At 40.4% G+C, this 18,875-nt stretch overlaps 1 protein-coding gene across 3 annotated transcripts in view; it reads right to left on the bottom strand.

Annotated features, from left to right (window-relative positions):
- The window catches only part of NOL10 (nucleolar protein 10), a 90,061-nt gene extending 71,638 nt beyond the window's left edge, over positions 1-18,423 (bottom strand). For 2 of the 3 annotated variants that reach the window (XM_070799138.1, XM_070799140.1), the window contains exons 1-9: positions 18,229-18,423; positions 13,763-13,808; positions 11,440-11,538; positions 8,356-8,433; positions 7,097-7,134; positions 5,928-6,064; positions 5,137-5,202; positions 3,480-3,540; positions 1,503-1,588 (exon numbers count right to left, since the gene is read on the bottom strand). In XM_070799138.1, coding sequence (XP_070655239.1) covers positions 1,503-1,588; positions 3,480-3,540; positions 5,137-5,202; positions 5,928-6,064; positions 7,097-7,134; positions 8,356-8,433; positions 11,440-11,538; positions 13,763-13,808; positions 18,229-18,294 — 677 coding nt within the window. In that variant the 5' untranslated portion in view covers positions 18,295-18,423. Of the gene's footprint in view, positions 1-1,502; positions 1,589-3,479; positions 3,541-5,136; positions 5,203-5,927; positions 6,065-7,096; positions 7,135-8,355; positions 8,434-9,296; positions 9,446-11,439; positions 11,539-13,762; positions 13,809-18,228 lie in introns of those variants that run through there. The other variant, XM_070799139.1, reaches the window with a different exon arrangement.
- Positions 18,424-18,875: the final 452 nt, after the last annotated feature.

The following is an 18,875-nucleotide window of genomic DNA, read 5'->3' as shown; positions in this document are numbered from 1 at the left end:
ATTCAAACATGGGTATACCCATTTTCACTTTTAAAGTCAATGATGTCAAGCTAAAAAAAAAAAAAGACTAGTCCCCAGATGAGAGCCTAGAATCTCTAAAAGTAACAGAACAATGGATGTTTACAGCTATTAATCTAGAATATACTTCTCACTCAGTAACCAAGAGTAACTCTGAGGTGGGAAGGATCCTAGATGACGAGTCAGAAGCGGGCCATAGTCCTGATTTCAACAGCTGTTGTCTCCATGACCTTGGACCAGAACCTAGAGTCCAGGCGGCTGACTGCTGGCATCCTCAGGCCGCTTACGCCACCTAGAGCCTCAGCCTGCAACTACGCTGAAGCATCAGGTCCTCTCGTTAGCATCGACTTCCGTCACTGACTTTTCAAACTGAACTCCAGAACCATTTCTTGGTGAGGTGATACTGTTTTTCCTCATTTATTCAAACCTGTTTGTTTCTTAATAAAATGTTGTCCTTTTCTTCAGATAGTTACTTATCAAGATTAACCCTTAATATTTTACAATTTTTGTTATAAATGAGAACTGGTTTTCACTGTATCTTTCTACATGGACTTTGCTGATAAACATCAAAGCCATTGATTTTGTACATTTATTTTGTAACCAATTTACTTAAATCTCATACTAGCTTTTATAGTTTTTCAGTTCATTCTACTGGGTTTCTCAGGCACACAATCACAAACATCACCTGTAAACAACAAAGCCTGTCCTCCCCTAGCCAATATTTAACTCATATTTCTTTGACTGTATTGGCTTCTCCTTCCAGAAGGTCACCTATGTCCAATAACAGAGGTGACAGCTTATAACACTTGTGTCGGAAAAAAATAAAGCTAAGCATAAAAAAGTAATAAATAAAATCACCCAAAACTAAATCGACAGGTAAAGCTACTTTCAACACTACAACATATCCAGATTTCTTCCCAGTATACATATAAGTTCACTGTTTTTCTTATGAAAATGTAATAACACTCAATAGGTAACTGTGTGGTTTCCCTGGATTCCACCACCAGATCCTACAGAATGGGAAATATAAATTCTTGCAGCGTATACATTTTAACTCAGTTCCACGGTAACTAAATGAAAAAGGAATTCCACTAGCTTCCCCACTTAGTGAGCTTCCACAGGAAAGGATTTTTCCATAAAACAATTACAAAACCACAACCTCGGAGAAATGTGTTTTAAGAGTGTCATCCTTCAGCAACTGCTTTTAATTTAGTATTGACACTGTTGTTGCTGTTCTTCTGTCGCTAAGTCATGATCCACTCTTTGCAACCCCATGGACTGCATGCAGCATGCCAGGCTCCTCTGTCCTCCACCATCTCCCAGAGTTTGCTCAAACTCGTATCCATTGAGTCAGTGCTGCTATCTGACCATCCTGTGCTCTGTGACCCCCTTCTCCTTTGGCCTTCAATCTTTCCCAACATCTCAGCATTGATACATCTGTTTAAATCAGAAGTTGGTGAGTATTTAAACTCACTTCCACTTACTCTGAATCAGCCGTGACGCTACTCAATGCACAGTCTAACACACCAACTCGGCCCCGAGTCCTCGGGTCCCAACACTCTACTCGGCCCTAAACAAACAGAACAATCGTTGTAAATTACTGTTGCTACTAGGAAATTTTCAGAAAAATACTCCCCAAAAAGAAAATGAAAAGCCTTACTGGTTATCATGTGCAGATTAAGAACTTAACATTTTTAACTTTTTACTTGTACCTTTGCATCAACTGCATTTCTTTTATAATTTAAAAAAGGAAAAATAAAAAATGATGGTTAAGGGAAAAAAAGGTCCAAAATGCAATGCATGATACCTGACTGGACCTTGATTTGGTTGGTGTGGTAGCGGGGAGAGGAGTTATGAAAGATATTTTGGTATAACGGGCAAAATTTAAATATAAATATTATTGTATCAATGATAAATATTTAATATATGTACCACAATAACTGTCACAGAAGAAATCAAAATCTAACATATAATATCAAAATTAATGTAAAAATGAATTTTAAAGTGGTCTGACTGTGCATCTCAAATATCAAATCCCTACAGGGTCACAAAGGGTTGAATATGACTGCATACACACACACACAGTAATCAAGGAACCCAAGGAATTTGGGCTGGGTGGTCTGCGCCTCCTTCAACAAGTCTCATGACTGGTCTTAAAACAGTTGGTGAAAGAGAAGCCTGCTCTAATTCACAACTTCTCTTACACAGCATGTTTCCTGATGTCTAGCCTAGCTTGCTCTGTAAGGACTCTATTCAAATAAACAAATTTTTCAAGGAAATGATTTTAAAATTTCCCCTTTGTAATCTCAAGGAAAGTAATTAGCGAGATAATGCTTCACTGGCCTAACTTTGGCATACTAGTTTTTATAACACAGTCAACATAGTTTTATATATTTCCATTAAATCAACCTTAGGCGATCCATTTCAAATCTTCATCTTTTAACCTAAAAATAATTTGAGTAAAGAAATCTACATTTCATCCATATGAATTGGTTTAATAAACTACAATACATCTACACAATGGAATCTTATCCACCAGTTTTAAACATTTACCTTAGTTTTACAAGTAATTACAAGCACCAGTGTATAAACATGTTCATTATATAGCATTACATTAAAAAAAAATAGGCAAATGAAGAACCACAGCATAATCTCAATTTTGTGAAAAACATTCAAAAACATGTTATTAACACATACGAATACCTGCATATACAAAGAAAAATAAAAACGAAAAAAGAATATTGCAAGCCATTAAAGAATCACCTGTGGTGTAGGACTTGATGACTGGAAGGTACAGAAGGGAATTTGTTAACAATACATTTTTGACATATTTACCTTTTTTATTTTTACTGTATTTAACAATATTGTAATTTAAAAAAGCAAATCTAGAAAAACTCCTAAATATGAAAGACACTGAATCAAAGGTGTTAACATAGTTTAAAATGAAAACGTAAAAAAAAATAAAATAAAATGAAAATGTGCATAATTGAGTGCTACTCTACAGGACGTCCAGATCACACTCCACGTCCCCTTAGTTTATAATGCTCTCATGTAGCACAGCGCCTCCACACAGCTAGCAAGGTAAGTTTTACCATCTCCATTTCACTGATGAGAAAAATAAGCCTCAGGGAAAGGAATACAGTCATAAAACTAACAAGGAGCAGAGAGCTGCTGAAGAGCAAGAGTGGTTGCCACACGAGCTGGGGACTATCAACTTCACCCTCAGTGATGACGGCCCCCCACCCCCAAGGCCAAATGCAGCCCCAAGCGGCACAGTCTGCAGCAAGAGCACAGCTGTGTCTCCCAGGAACATGACCCACCGTTCACATGAAAAGCAAACCAGGGGCTTGTCTCACCATCAGCACCCTGCTCTTAGGAACCAAGTAACCCTGTCTTTACATGAAACTCTGTTAGCAAATGCAGGGCAAATGTTTTTCAAAATGAAGTCAATGTATGCTTACCTCTATCGTTCCTGTGGCAAATAAGCCATGCACTGAATTTATGTCACAAACATTATTCTCCCTAAAACAGTAAAGTGATAAGGGAGAGAGTTTTAGCATCGGCTTTAGGGGGAGGGACACTCCCCTAAACTTCCTAAACAAACAGGAACCCACTGCCATGGAGAAGGCCGCAGCCAGCAGGTTCTCGATCATCTGCATATGAAAAGCACCGAGGCAGCACAAGGCCCAGTGCTGGGCACAAGGGCCCTGGAGTTTCAGACCTCGGGGTGACACTCCACCTGCCAGGGGGTGAGACACCAAAGGGCTCGCCCTGGATTGTCAGACCTCGGGGTGACACTCTACCTGCCAGGGGGTGAGACACCGAAGGGCTCGCCCTGGATTGTCAGACCGCGGGGAGACACTCTACCTGCCAGGGGGTGAGACACGGAAGGGCGCGCTTCAAAACCACTATCCTGCCACAAGATCAAATTTCTCAATAATCTTCCCCCAAAGCAAAATAACACAGGCTATCAAACACCAATCTGGAGGCTTGACCAGCCTGTTGAGTCCACCGTGCTAGGCTTGAATTTTCTTTTCTCTGCAAAACGGTGTTCACCAACTTCATATAGTCATCATGAGGATTAAATGAAAAAACTATAACATGCTCAGCACAGTGTCTAGAGTTTATAAGACACTCAATAAATATGTTGCTATTATAAACAGCAAATTCTGGAAGTAAAGAGCAGATAACTCTTTTATTATTCAAGGATGCATCATGGTGTTACAATTTAAGAAAATAAAATCGGTACTTCAAACCAATGTGAAAAAAAAAAAAAAAGATAATGAGAGTTTACTGGTTTTTATCATTACCTGTTCATCCAACCTTTAAAAATCCCTTTCAAAGCAATAAGGAAATTCTAGCAAGCTCTTTATATACCTAGATGAGAAGTAATCCAGCTTCCACTCCATACTAGCTGTGTGACCTTAAACAAGCTACTTACCCTCTCTGAGTCTCAGCTGTACTATTTGTAAAATGGTGGTAATAACAGTAGCTATACTGTAAAATTTTGCTATAAGCTTCAAATGAGTGAATATATATAAAATCCTGAATATAGCCTGGCACATAGTAAATGCATTCACTACTGTGTTGCTGTTGCTACTACTCAGCATTAATATTATGACAGATTCATTCCTAAAATATTTCTCTATGAATAAAACAAAAGTAAAGACTATAACACATGATAAAAAGAAAACATGAAAAAATCTTAAATGTCCACTAGCAAAAACATAAAAAATAAAATTTAAAAAAATGGTACTCTGAGTTAATTCAAAATTTCCCTACCAAAAAAAAAAATTTTTCCCTACAAGAGAAAATATCAGAAAATTAAATCATGAATGAAAATTTAAAGAACACAGCAAAAAACAATAACTGAATTTCTGGGCTGAGTTAAAACCTTTTTGGGTAGATAAAAAAAATTTTTTTTTTAATTTTAAGACATCACTAGGTCTTTCAGCGATTTTTTTTTGTGTGTAGGAGAAAATTCAATGTTACTCTTTTACCTAAGCTGCCCAGAGAGCTCTGATTAAATGCAACACAGGCTATGTGACAACAAATTGGGAGTCTGGCTCCACCTCCTGGCAGAAATAAATACAGCTGGATTCTTATAACAACACTCACGCAGCATCAGTCTGTAGAGGATTCAGGTACCGTCCTTGTTCCAAGTTTAATCTATAAACTTCAGAGCTGCCAAATAATAAAAGAGTTAAAAATCCAGTAAACTAAAGGAACTTTTCTTCAAGTAAGGATAAATTTTTAGAAACATATATCTGTCATAAGGCATTGCTTCCCTTTGTAACACTGATACAAAGATGTACTCTAAACCTAAAAGAAAATCACCTTATTTGTAAATTTGTTCATGCATAAGAGTGATTTCAACCATCCGTGTGCCAAGGAAAAATTATGAAGTTGTTAAGTAGAATATTATTTACAAATAACAGGAGGATACAAGATCCAAAATGCATCTGTAAGTGTATATAAGAACAAGACTACAATGAAATAACAGTAATATACTAATAAGGCCTTCCTCTGCGTGGCATAATTATAGGATAGGTGACTTTTCTCTTCTTTATTCTTTTTCATGTTTTCTCAATTTTCTAAAATGGATAATCATAAAGAAGGTAGCATCTAAGAATAAAATGCTTTACAACGCATGCATTGGGGCTAAGATACTGATTTCCCACCACCGTCGCCCCACTGGGTTACCATGTCTCTAGATTTAGAGCCCCGTGCCAATGAAAGTCAAGGATGTGACCCTTAAATGAGCCAGTCACTTTGGAACTACCCTCTTTGAGCAGCCAGAAGGCAGGGATAACGTCTTATCCTTCTTTTAATCCCTCTCCTCCATATTAAGAACAGAAACCGTTTGGGAATCTGGAAAGGAGAAAACAAAGGGTGATGAGACCCCGTACCTTGCGCCAACGAAGTACAAGTCACAGGACGGGTAGTGGTAAGAGAAGTCTCGCCCGAACTTTGGTATTCTGGTTTTGTAGTAGAAACCTGACTGTGAATGAAATTCGACGTATCTATCATTATGCAGGAAGACAATCTGAAAATGAAACAAGAAAATTAGTTTACTTAGATTTCTAGATAAAGTGCTTATTTCATCATCTCTGAAACTGGCAAAGCAAGAAAAACTCTCATTTTGTCTTTTCTTGCTCTCTGTAAACACATGTGTATAAACACAACTTACCATCAAGGCTAAGAAATAGGTTACGAATCAACCTCTCCATTAGTTACTTAATGCCTTCCTGCATTCTAGACAGGTTTTTTGGCAAACTTTACCTTGTAACTGAAAGACTTACAAGCAAACTTATCAGTATCTAGAGAAAATTTATCATAAAATTGAATATTCTGAAACATATGATAAATAGCTACCACAGGCTATGGAAACTGTATTCCATAGTTGCCAGAACTGAAGACTATATATAAAACACACCAGCTCTGAAATTTCGATTTTCCTTCACAGTAACACCTGACATCACTAAAAATTTTTCATTTTGAATTTAATAAGGCACTTCTACTGACAATCCTGTAACTGCTGAAAATGACCACAGAGCTGAAAGATGCATTAATGGCACCAAAAATTTAAAAAAGTGAATGTAAACATATAAGCTGTGTCTTGAACTGCTTCAGTGTATACCACAACCACTTACTTGCACAGTTAAGAATAGTAAACAAACAACCTGCTATTGTGCTTTTCACATATGAATAAGAAACTGAAAGCAACCCGGCAAACAATACTACTTTAAATGCAATAATGAAAATCACACATCTAGGATATAAGATGGTCTAAAAAGATGACAGCTACCAATTCTTAAAAATATAGGTCACATCTTATTCATACATGCTATGGAAAACTTATTTTGATACTAGACTTGCCAAAGACTATCTCCATCCCTGTTGTCACATTCACAAGACAAACTAAACAGATATTAATAGCAAAGAATAGGTCTTATTTTACTGCATAGCTACTTTAAATTTAACAATGGAAATACCATAAAAACACTTATCATAGAAATAAACTCCACTCATTCATTTCTTGAGCACAGGCAGTACAAACCAATGCTATAAAACATACCTTTGAATAGTCATCAGACAAAGTTTCAAAGGTGACAACTGAAAAATAAGAAGTAGTAAGAAAAATATAATTATCAATATTTTTAATAAAAATATACAATTGATGCAGATTCTAATTCAATACAAATATTATACACAAATGCTGGGTTTTGCTTCCTTTTTTGCCATCTACATAAAACAAGAACAAAGATGTCATACTATATTGCCCTCAAAACACCAAGTGGGGGGAAAAAAAAAACCACCAAGTGGAAAGTTAAACATTTTATAGTTTCTTAGTACAGATCAGCTACATTTTCTACAGAACTGAAGCAAATTAGATAATAAATTCACAAAATATAATGATTCGTAAATTTTGCCACAGTTTTTCTGAGATGTTCAAATAACAAACATTAAAAGCTCAAAAATGTTTGCTTGAAAAAAGGTAAGAGTAACTTTTTACTCATTCATAGCATACCTGTTAACAAAACTGAAGAGTGAAAACAGTTACTATTAGCAGCACATGGAGTTTGTATTGCCTTTTTTTAAATAAAAGAGTGAAACAAGTTAGGAGAATACAAATTCCATTAAGGTCTTTTCCCTCACCTCAAACATGGGGCCATCTCCATGTTGGAGATGAACTTTCCCATCTCAACCTGCCCCTCGTACCAGGCAGAATTCTAAGAACAACCCCACTGACCTTCCCCCGGGTACAGTCCCCTGCTCTGGAGAGTGTGGGTGGACCCTGTCAACATGAGGAGACACCACTCTTGTGAGTACATCACATTTTATGGCAAAGCTGAGATTTATAATTCTCCCAAGCCCTTTAAAAACAGTGAGTGTTTTCTCCAGCTGGAGGCAGAAGAGGCAGATTCAGGGCACAAGGAACTGCTGCTGGCTTGAAGGAGGCAGAGACCAGGTGAGGAGGCACACAGGGGCCTCCAGAAGCCGAGTGTGGCCCCCCGGCTCACAGCCAGCAGCACACGGGACCTCAGCCCAACAACCACAGCAAACTGCGTTCTGCCAACCACCTGGAAGTTTGAAGATAGATCCTGCCTAAGGCCTGTGGAAGAGTCCCATCCCGCTGACACCGTGAGGTCAGTCCTGAGCACAGAACACAGGCGAGCCTGCGTGGACTTCACCAACAGAGCTATGAGTAATGAAATGAACTTTTCAAAGCTGCCACATTTACTGTAACTAATACACAAGCAATGCCCAGCTTAAAAAGGAGAAAAGTACCCAAATATAAAAACTATTTTCGTGAATTCAAATATAATCTCTTACCTTCTGAATCCAAACACCTTTCAAACTTCAAGGATAATTGGTAGGTGTCATAACATCGAACTCGAGGTTTATATGTTCCTATAAAAAATTCGATGGGATGTAAAACCTAAAGGACATACTTTTTATTACCAATATCCTGCAAATATTTGATTATACTTTTCGTTTAGAGGTTAAGCAGGATAATTATAAGCTTACCAAACAAAAAGAATTTAAAGCAGCCCTTTCTAACATGTGAAGGGAAAAATGAGCAAAGGATATAAACAAGCAAGACACAGAAAATGAAATACAAATAACTAATAAACTTCACAAATACTTTAACAAAGTAGGTTTTTTAAAAACTAGTTTTTATCTATTAAATGGCCAAGATGAGAAATTGGTTAATATTTGCATTTAGGTGGATATTAAAAAAAAAATCTACTCTCATACTTTGGTAACAAGCATGAAAGTGAAAGTTTGAAAGTGTTAGTTGCTCAGTCATGTCCAACTCTTTGCAATCCCATGGACTGTAGCCCACCAGGCTCCTCTGTCCATGGAATTCTCTAGGCAAGAATACTAGAGTGGATTGCCATTCCCTTTTCCAGGGGATCTTGCCAACTCAGGGATCGAACCTGGGTCTTCTGCACTGCAGGCATATTCTTTACTGTTTGAGCCACCAGGAAAGTACAGTGACAAGTTTAAATTGTTACAAATTCTTTGAAGGACAATCTGGCAGTATTTGTAAAATATGTGATATTCTTACATCTTAAGTCTTTATTTCAATTTATACAAATTTATTCTACAGAAACACACCCATAAGTGTACCAAAGACATGAAGAATGTTCACTGAAGCATTATTTACAAATGGCCAAAAGACGAAAGCAAATTAAATGTCCACCTAGAGGGAAACAATTACGTAAATGATGGTAAATCATTATACGACTTATAAAGAGGATAACACAGACCTGTAACCACTGACATGGAAGCTGTCAAAACACAGCATGAAGTGAAACGCAGAGTGAGTGCAGCAAGAGAGGTGAGCCCTGCAGGGTGATGCTCGTAATATTAATACGATCCGGCTTCCGTAAAACCCGACTGTGACAGTGCTAGTCCTCTGCACAAAAAAACGATGGAGGAATAAGCACAGAGACACCTGGTATATTCTAATACAATTTTAGGGTCTTTCACATTTTCTCCTGTGTATTTGTTACATTTTTTATAAGATTATCACATTTGCAATCAGGAAAAGACTGATTTTTAAAACCAGTAAGGATATTTCTATATTTAAAAATTTCTTAGCCATGCCCTACTACATGTGGGATATTAGTTCCCAAGCTGGGATCAAACTCATGCCCCATGCAGTGGAAGCACAGAGACTTAACCACTGGACCATCAGGGAAGTTCATAAACCAATGAGGATACTTCTAAAAGAAAGCGATGAAGTAGTTCTGTATTTTCTGACATGGATCAAAGCCCAAGATCTCACTTAAAAATAGTACATAGCATAGCATGGGCTTCTCAGGTGGCACTAGTGGTAAAGAACCCACCTTCCAATGTAGGAGATGTGAGAGATAAGGGTTCGATCCCTGGGTCAGGAAGATCCCCTGGAGTAGGAAATGGCAACCCACTGCAGTATTCTTGCCTGGGAAATCCCATGGACCAAGGAGCCTGGGGGGCTCCAGTCCACAATGTCAGAGAGTCAGACATGACTGAGTGACTGAGCACACACATTATAGTACAATATATCTACACATACATACTCTCTACGTAACATATATGTTATATATGATCTACAACTGTAGTCTGTATCCGGAACATAGAACTGGAGGCTGAAACACATGGATAGTGTTAGTAATGAGACAACCACCAGCACAGAACAAAAGAGAATAGCATGGAGATGTATAAAAGCTGTCAAAGAAGAAAGTGGTTGGAAAAGAGATATAGATGAATGTTAAGACAAAAACAACAATAAAAAGTAAGTGGACAATACCTAGAATATATGGAGCAAAATCACAACCAAAAGTGGTTGAGTAATGTTGCTGTAAAGGACAATGCATTAAAAGTTCCCTATATTTTATGGCTTTTTCATACTGATGAATTATTGCTAACACAGGTCTTAGTAGCCTAAGAAATACTAGTACATGATAGAGAAAATCATTATGATAAAAATGATCTTTCCTGGGACTCTCACTCCTTGTTGGCGGGAGTATAAAATGATCTGACTACTCTGGAAAAATACCTAGCAGGTTCTCATCAAACTAAATACACACCTACCCTATGACCCAGCAAAGTCCTCAAAACAGACTTGTATGAGATGGTTTATAACGCTTTATCAATAATAGCCAAAGAATGAAAATAGCTCAGATGTCCATCAACTGAAGAATAAACAAAGTGTGGCCTATTCCTCGAAGGAAATATCACTTGGTAACAGCAACAAAAAAAGAACTATTCACACATATAATGACATGAATGAATCTGAAATACGAAGTCCTAGGTGAAATAAGTCTTACACAAAAAGAATACATAGTACATGATTGCATTTATATAAAAGAGTCTATTTAAAACAGGCTAAATTTGTCTGTGGGGAAAAAGTAAATCACAGAGAGGTGCCTGGCTACACATGAGTGGGGGCAGGGACTGACTGTGAGGAGCATAAGAGAATGTTCTAAGTGGAAGGAAAGTTCTGGATCTTGCTGGGGGTTTGGGCTACACAGGTATATACATTTGTTCAAACTCATCAAAATTATTTACTTATGCAAATTAAAAAAAAAGCCATAAACAAATATTGAACTCTAGTTAATGACATACACACTGAGGTATTTAGGGGTGAAAGATACTAACATCTGCAACTTACTCTGAAAAGCATCAAAACACAGGGTGGACGGATGGATGGCAGAAAGATGGATAACAGACAGGTGATAAAGCAAACACAGCGAACTATTGAAGCATCAAGGTGAGAGGTAAATGGCTGTTCACTGTACAATTTTTCCAGTATTTCTGTATGTTTGAAATTTTTTAATAATAAAATATTAGAATAATTTTGCCTTTTCCTCTAAAGCATTTCCTGGTATGAAACATATGTTAAATTATAACAAAAATGATACTTACCAGTTGCTAAAATATACTGCCCATCTTTTGATACCTTAATAGTGGTACAAACAGTAGGCATTTCAAAATCCTGAATAAGTTCAATTCTCCTACGGACATCTGCAAAGAAAGAAAATACATAACTGGTTTAATGGCCACATGCTTATTCTGTGTCGCAGGAAGACAGAGTGTGTGGAGCAGTCCCTATAAACAACAAAAACCCAGGGCCTCTCAGCCTTGGGAAGGCACCAACACAGCCGCACTACCAGCAAGATGTTCTCCCAGCTCCTGCCTTATTTTTCTACACCATTTTATTTGTACTTTTCAAAAAGCAAAGAGTATCACCGTTAATGGGGTTGGGGGTGGGGGGTGGGAAATGTCCGTAATAGCGCCATTAAGCATCCAGTTTCAAGCCCCGGATTAAAGGGGACAGAATAAACATTAAACCACTACTATTATTCTATCATGGATCATGGCTTAATAAGCTTAAACCTTTAAAATCTTTAAAAATTTATATAAGAAACTGGTACCAAGCTGCCTTTTGCCTCTCCTTGGCAGCACTGATCTGCAGCCAATAGGATTCAGGCTAGAGAAGACTTACAGCAATCTCTCTGGGTTAAAACGCTAAGATGGACTCTCAAAAACAGGTTCCCAAACACAAGGGGGTGTGGATTCTGGCTGGCTGCTGTATGTGCCCTCTGCAAGGACCGCGTATGACTGTCCGGCCCCTCATTGCCTCGGTCACTAAACCTGAACCTAAGATTCGAACCAGCTAAGGAAGAGTGGGCCACACAGCTTGGAAGACCGGGATAGTTTTGAGATGGGTTAGAAAGTAGTCAGTGAACTACATTTTTCCTCTAAATAATCTGAGTCTGTTTGCTTACACACTTGAACACTGGAGTGGCAAAGAGAGAAACAGAAGAAATCAGAATCAGTAAGCATTGTGAGAGCAGCAATTGCTCTCTTCCTTTGATTTAAAGTTTTAATTTTCTAATTATAAAAAAAATTAAATGATTTATCATTTTTGTTTGTGCTGGGTCTTCTTGCTGAGCACAGCTTTCTATAGTTGTGGCTAGAGAGGGCTACGCACTAGGGGCAGTGTGTAGGCTTCTCGTTGCTGTGACTTCTCTTGTGGAGAACGGGTTCTAGGTGCACGTGCTCAAGAGTTGTGGCGAAGGGGCTTAGTTGCTCCACTGCATGTGGGATCTTCCCGAACCAGGGATCGAACCCACGTTCTCTGCATTACAAGGCGGATTCTTAACCACTAGACCACCAGGGAGGTCCTTAATTTTCTAATTTTATAGATACTATATAAAGCCTACTTTTCCAAGATGCTTGCTTTGAGGTATTTATCTCACATCCAGAACCCCCTTCATTATCTTAGGTCTTTGATTTGTAGAAAATACCTTGAACAAAATATATGGGAAGTTAATCATTTTTCATACATGACAAGTTGTAACAGAGAAAATTTAATAAAAGTCTGTCTGAAATGATTTAAGTTAAAAACTGATCTTACAAGCCTATCTTCCCTGCTGTCATAACTTAAAGAATCAAAATCTTCTACAATGATCTTTCAGGGTTCATGTTTATATGTCCTGTATATAAAACTACTTTGTTCAAAAAAAAAGGTCCAACGTCTCTATATCTCAAAAACTGACAGATGGATTTAGCAAACGGAAAAAGATTTTAATATGCTGGAAAATAAAGCGATTACAGAACAGTTAGGACAGCTAGACCTTCTAGGACTGCTTCAGTGGGTATGGCAAGACTGTAAGGCCCTGGCTAGTCTGTTAACCTGAGTCATTTCTCAGCATTATTTATGCAGCTGGGGAGCTTTACGAGGGAGTCTCCTCTAGACAAAGAGCCAGCTGGCTTACCGCTTACTTTAAAGGCAGTGGACCCCTATATTCAGTGTCCTCAGCCGCAGCACAAACCTACTGCATGTGGAGCACCCATACAGGCCACCCGGAGTGCCCCCATGGGACTCTGGGCAGGGACGTGATGGAAGAATGCTGGTGTGCAGGCTATCTGCTGTGCCACACGACTCAAGGGGTCCTTGTCTCTGACCCAGGAGTCTTATGACTTCTGCCATCATCCATGAAACAGTAAGAGGCTTAACTGACTGCCGTGTGAGTTGGTGAAAATCAAACCCCAGGCCCACAGGTGACTGTATTTACCACAACAAAAGTTTTCTTCAGAGGGAAAGGGCAAGAATGTTTATTTCCCACCACACGAATTCCACTGTTTTTCTGAACCTTCACTTAAATATAATACGTGAGTAAAAGCATTATAATAGGGATCACAAATGTGGCTGAAATGGGAAAAAAAAATAAATTATACTCACCGACATCTTTCTTCTGAAGTGCCCTCTTCTTCCTGTCAGAAAGCCACTTAAAGAAAAGTGAAGAGACTTCATTTTAAAACACATTTACTTGAACGGTCTCTCTGCTTACAAAAAATAATACGTGCTCATATTTAAAAACTGAAACTTAAAGAAATATGTAACATAGAAAAGGAAAATACTCTGTAATCCTAACCCTACTGTTACATCCTGGAATACAGATTTTTCCTGGTATGCATTTTCCTATACTAGACAATATATTTTAAGAACCACCATATTTTTACACAAGAGAAAACTAGCTCATCTAATCAACCTAAGGGAAAGGAGTAAGCCTCAAATAGTATGGGTTATAACTAATATATGGAACCACCTGAAGTGAAATTTTAAAAAGCAAAACATTAAATGGAGAAACTGTCTCAAATAAATATATTTTTTACAAAACAAAAACCTAGATAAATAGCTGAGACTTGATGATAAATAAATGATACTTTTAAAACTCATATTCACAGACACCACATTTTGTTCTGTAATTACTATACCTTATTTTAGCTAGCAATATAATCCCACTGCATGAACAGGTCCAATGATGAAGCACCATAAAGTACAATTACCTTAAAGTCAAGTCTCCATTTTCAACTAGGGGCAATTCTTAAAGCGTATTTGGTTGGCACAATGGGACAGGGTGGGCACTCCTGGCATCTTGTGGGTAGAGGTCAGGGATGCTGCCAAACCTCCTACAATGCACAGGACAGCCTGTACGCTAAGCACTGTCCCTCCCAAAATGTCAATAATCACAAGGTTAAAAAAACATATGCTCAAGAAATCAAAGAAAACCAAGAGAAAGATTAACAGATACCACTTCTAAAAGCACAAACCCAATGTAGAGCCCATGTTAGACACCGGACATTATAATCTTTAGGGCTCTGTGGTCACGCAGACCCACTCCTAAAGACACTCGCTGTGATGTGTGATACCTGAGGAAGGGTGGACACTGCAACACGTGTCACTCTTTGAAGGGCCTGAGTCCGAGCCAGAGTTCTCCTCCTGTCTTTGTCTTCAGAGCACTGATTTGTGGGTTTATACTAGTCTTTGTGATTATATTGTTCTGATTTCATTTGAGGCAATAATGTTTCAACTAAAGGTGATGTTAAACTGTATTTCTGGGCACTCGATACGTTCTTTTACATCAAACTAACGCAAGCAAAGGGCTTCCCTGGTGGCTCAGTGGTAAAGAATCCACCTGCCAATGCAGGAGACTTGGGTTCGATCCCTGGGTCGGGAAGATCCCCTGGAGAAGGAAATGGCAACCCATTCCCACATTCTTGCTCTGGAAAATCCCATGGACAGAGGAGACTGGTGGGCTGCTGTCCACAGGGTTACAAAGAGTTGGAAACAACTGAGCAACTAAACAACAACAAAAGACAAGCAAAACAGAGGTGTATTACCAGGGCTTCTCCTTTAACAGGGTATTCAGGTTCCTCTTCTCAGAAGTTATGCTCAAGAAGAGGCCAGTTCACTCAACAGCTGGTCTCATACATCATGAAAAGTGAAGGTGAGGTCTCTCATTCGTGTCTGACTCTTTGTGACCCCATGGACTATACAGTCCATAATATTGGAGTGGGTAGCCTTTCCCTTCTCCAGGGAAAGGAGAAGGGAATCCCTTCCCGACCCAGGGATTGAACCCAGGTCTCCCACATTGAAGATTCTTTACCAGCTGAGTCACCAGGGAAGCCCAAGAATACTGAAGTGGGTAGCCTATCCCTTCTCTAGCGGATCTTCCCATCCCAGGAATCCAACAGGGGTCTCCTGCATTGCAGGCAGATTCTTTACCAACTGAGCTATGAGGGAAGCCCAATGCTATGATTCCCATGCTATGAGGGATGCTCATACATCATGACCATGGGGCAAAGAGAAGGGGATGGAGACTGCCTTCTAAATGGGAGCCTGGGACCTTAAAGGACCAGAAATTCTGTACCACAGGGATGACAAGAAGGAAAGACAATTTATGCTGGAGTTTCTGTACAAACTGACAGCACTCCAGGACAGCACACTAGACAGAGTCTGTCCGGTACAAGAATGAATCAGTCTAAGTTTTAAAAGTTCACCAAAGACCTGACAGTTGTCACTGATTCCGGGCATCCTCTTTGTGTTCTATAAAATCACTGCTAATAGACAATGGCACTTTACCAATGCCAAATAATTTAACCTGAAACCCAGCAAAAGAGCTCCGGAGATGCTGATGATCTAAATCTCCCACTAGACAGGCACCCTGCCATCACTGGGGGGAGAAAAAAAAACAAACCCTAGTGGATCTTACATTTGAAGTAGGTAGAGCAAAATAGTCAATTTGTTGATAAGTCAGATTTACTTTAAAAGAAGATTCAGAGATTCCATTGGCAGGATACACATACCTGTTTACTCAACATTTCCATCTGATGTTTATTAGAACGTCAAAACTTCAATATCAAGAAATAAAATCTTGATCTCTTTTGCCCACTACTTTCCCCCTGACCCACAACGTGCTCAATTCTCCATTTCAACTATCAGCAACACCGTGCCCCCAGTCATTCAGATCCAAACACTAAGAGTCCTCTCTGGATTCTTTCCTTCCCTTCACCTCAACTCCCTACTGCTATTCAACCCACTAGCAAGCGCCACTAGCCTATCTCCAAAACACCTCCTTTACCCCACCAAGTCTTAGTATCTCCTTTGCTACCATCCTAGCCCAAGCCACCAGTCTCTCAGCTGGACCATCTAACTCATCCCCACTTACTCTCCCCAGCTGCTGTAATCTGACACGGAGTAGCCAGTTTGAAACCCAACAATAGCTTCCATAGGCATTAAGAATAAAACCCTAACTTTCTACCTGAGCCTACAAGGCCCATCTCTTCAGTCTCATCTGCCCCGACTCTCCCACCCCACTGAGCATTCCACAGCCACCACCGTGATGCTTCTGTGTCTCCAATGTGCCAAGTGCATTCCATTGCGGGTCACTGACACCTGTTCTCTCAGCACAAAAAAACTCTTCCTTTCCCCTTATCTTCACAAGACTCCATCCTTTTCATTATCCAAGTTTCTGCTCAAAGGTTGCCTCTTATAGAGAAGACTGCCCTCAAGGCTTTAGTCCAAACCACTTTCTCTGAACACTTCATCCACAACAGCTCTCTTATAGACACTCAGCATTCAAAGCACTTATCGGTATCTGAAGTTGTTCTATTTGCTTACTTATTACCTTTTTCTCCAACAGGAAACCATATCCGACCGGTTCGTCACGTATCCCAACACTTAGCTCAGGGCTGCCTGCACGTACTCACGTCCCAGGAAATGCACGGAGGAAAAGAACAAACTGAGAGGGATCGTGCTGTGTGACAGCTGGAGGAATTATTTAACCTGAATTCTGAGACGAAACTGATCCTTGGCTTCAAACCTTTTAGGGTCGGACACAAGAAAAAGCTAAATTGATTCTGATTCCCAAGGGCAGAACTCAGACCAACAGCAGGATGTAGGAAGGGCCATGTCTAACAAGTAGTCTCAAGTGGAAAAGACCTTCTGCCAAATTTTCTTCTCACTGGTAGTGCTTCCACAGTGGCTTGACCATCACTCTTAAGAAATAACATCGATGTGTCAGAGCCTAGGTGTGTGACCCCTGGACAAGTCACTTTTCCCCTCCCTGGAACTTTGCATATTTCTAACATGAAAAGATTGGAAGAGAACCACTGACTTTCCAAGCCCCTTCCAGTTTTGACGTCTAAAGACTCAATGATATTAAGTTAACTTCAGCAAGGTTCAAAAATATGTCCATGTCATAAATTCTGCAGCTGCAAAGCCTGCATTTCCCTTCACTGCTGTATTTCTAGAACTTGGCATATAACAGAATTTCAAGAACAGCTGAAAAAAGTCAAAGTGTTAGTCGCTCAGTCCTATCCGGCTCTTTTGCGACCCCAGGGACTGTAGCCCACCAGGTTCCTCAGTTCGTGGGATTCCTCAGACAACAACACTGGAGTGGGTTACCCTTCCCTTCTCTAAGGGATCTTCCGGACCCAGGGATCAAACCTGGATCTCCCGCATTGTAGGCATATCCTTCACCGTCTGAGCCACCAGGGAAGCTGATGAGGGGCATTTAAACGGGGGAGAAATATCTGTCAACCAAACTGTCCACGTTTTCCTCCTTGGTTGTAGCAGCGATTCTGAACATCCATACAAGTCCAAAGGGACACTTCCTCTGTCTAGAGAACTTTCCCCCAAAATAGTTCAAGAAAAACTCATCCATCCTGATTACCCCGAGGCCCAATTTCTGGCGCGCTAACAGCGCGGTCGTCGTCTCCCAGCACCGATCAGCTTCCCCAGGTACCATCCCTCGCCTCTGAGCCTCCCCCGGCCCGGGGCCGGCCCGGGGCCAGCAGAAACTGCCAGGGACGGAGCGGAGGAGAGAGGGGCATCCGCGAGGAGGAGGACCCGACCTGACTCACCTCGGGAAGGGACTTGCCACAGCTTAGACTGTAAATCTTCACCTCGTTGAGGCTGGAGACCTGCATGGCGGCGCCGAGGAGGGAACAATCCCCGTTCCTGTCCGGGACCCTCTCCACGCGGAGCAAGCGAGCATGAGAAACTTAAGAAAGCCTCCCAGAGCGCCTGAGCAGCGTCAGGCGCGAGCGCCGGCCAGCGCCGGCGCTGGGTGATTACGCACTTCCGGGTGCCGGGGAAGTTGGGGCGGGGGGTGGGAAATGGCCGATTCCGGAAGTGACGGAATTAGGGGAGAGGATCCGGTGAGGATTTCGGAGAGATGGCAGCGTCCTGGGAGCCATGTGAAGATGGGGAGGGCCGAAATCGCTCTCCCTCCTCACGGCAGGGAGACGCAGGAAGCTCTTAGGGTCGCTGCCCGGGCCGAGGCGTCGAGGTACCCCGGAGGGCGTGGCTGGCCGGGCTGACTGGAAGCCTTCGGGAATGGGGCGAGTGGCTCCCAGTCAGTGAAGCCAGGTAGAGAAGGAGACCTGTGAGCAAATGCGGAGTGAAAGTAAAATTCCGTTCTCACCGGTGTTTCTGCAATCTTCCCATAGAAATAAATGCTTTTGGAGATGTATTTAAAAAAGAAAAATTGGGGGGGGACTGCCCCGAC

Source organism: Bos indicus, chromosome 11, assembly GCF_029378745.1.
Source record: "Bos indicus isolate NIAB-ARS_2022 breed Sahiwal x Tharparkar chromosome 11, NIAB-ARS_B.indTharparkar_mat_pri_1.0, whole genome shotgun sequence".
Taxonomy (NCBI): domain Eukaryota; kingdom Metazoa; phylum Chordata; class Mammalia; order Artiodactyla; family Bovidae; genus Bos; species Bos indicus.
The sequence above is the reverse complement of the archived record's forward strand: the minus strand, read 5'-3'. Positions and strand labels throughout refer to the sequence as shown.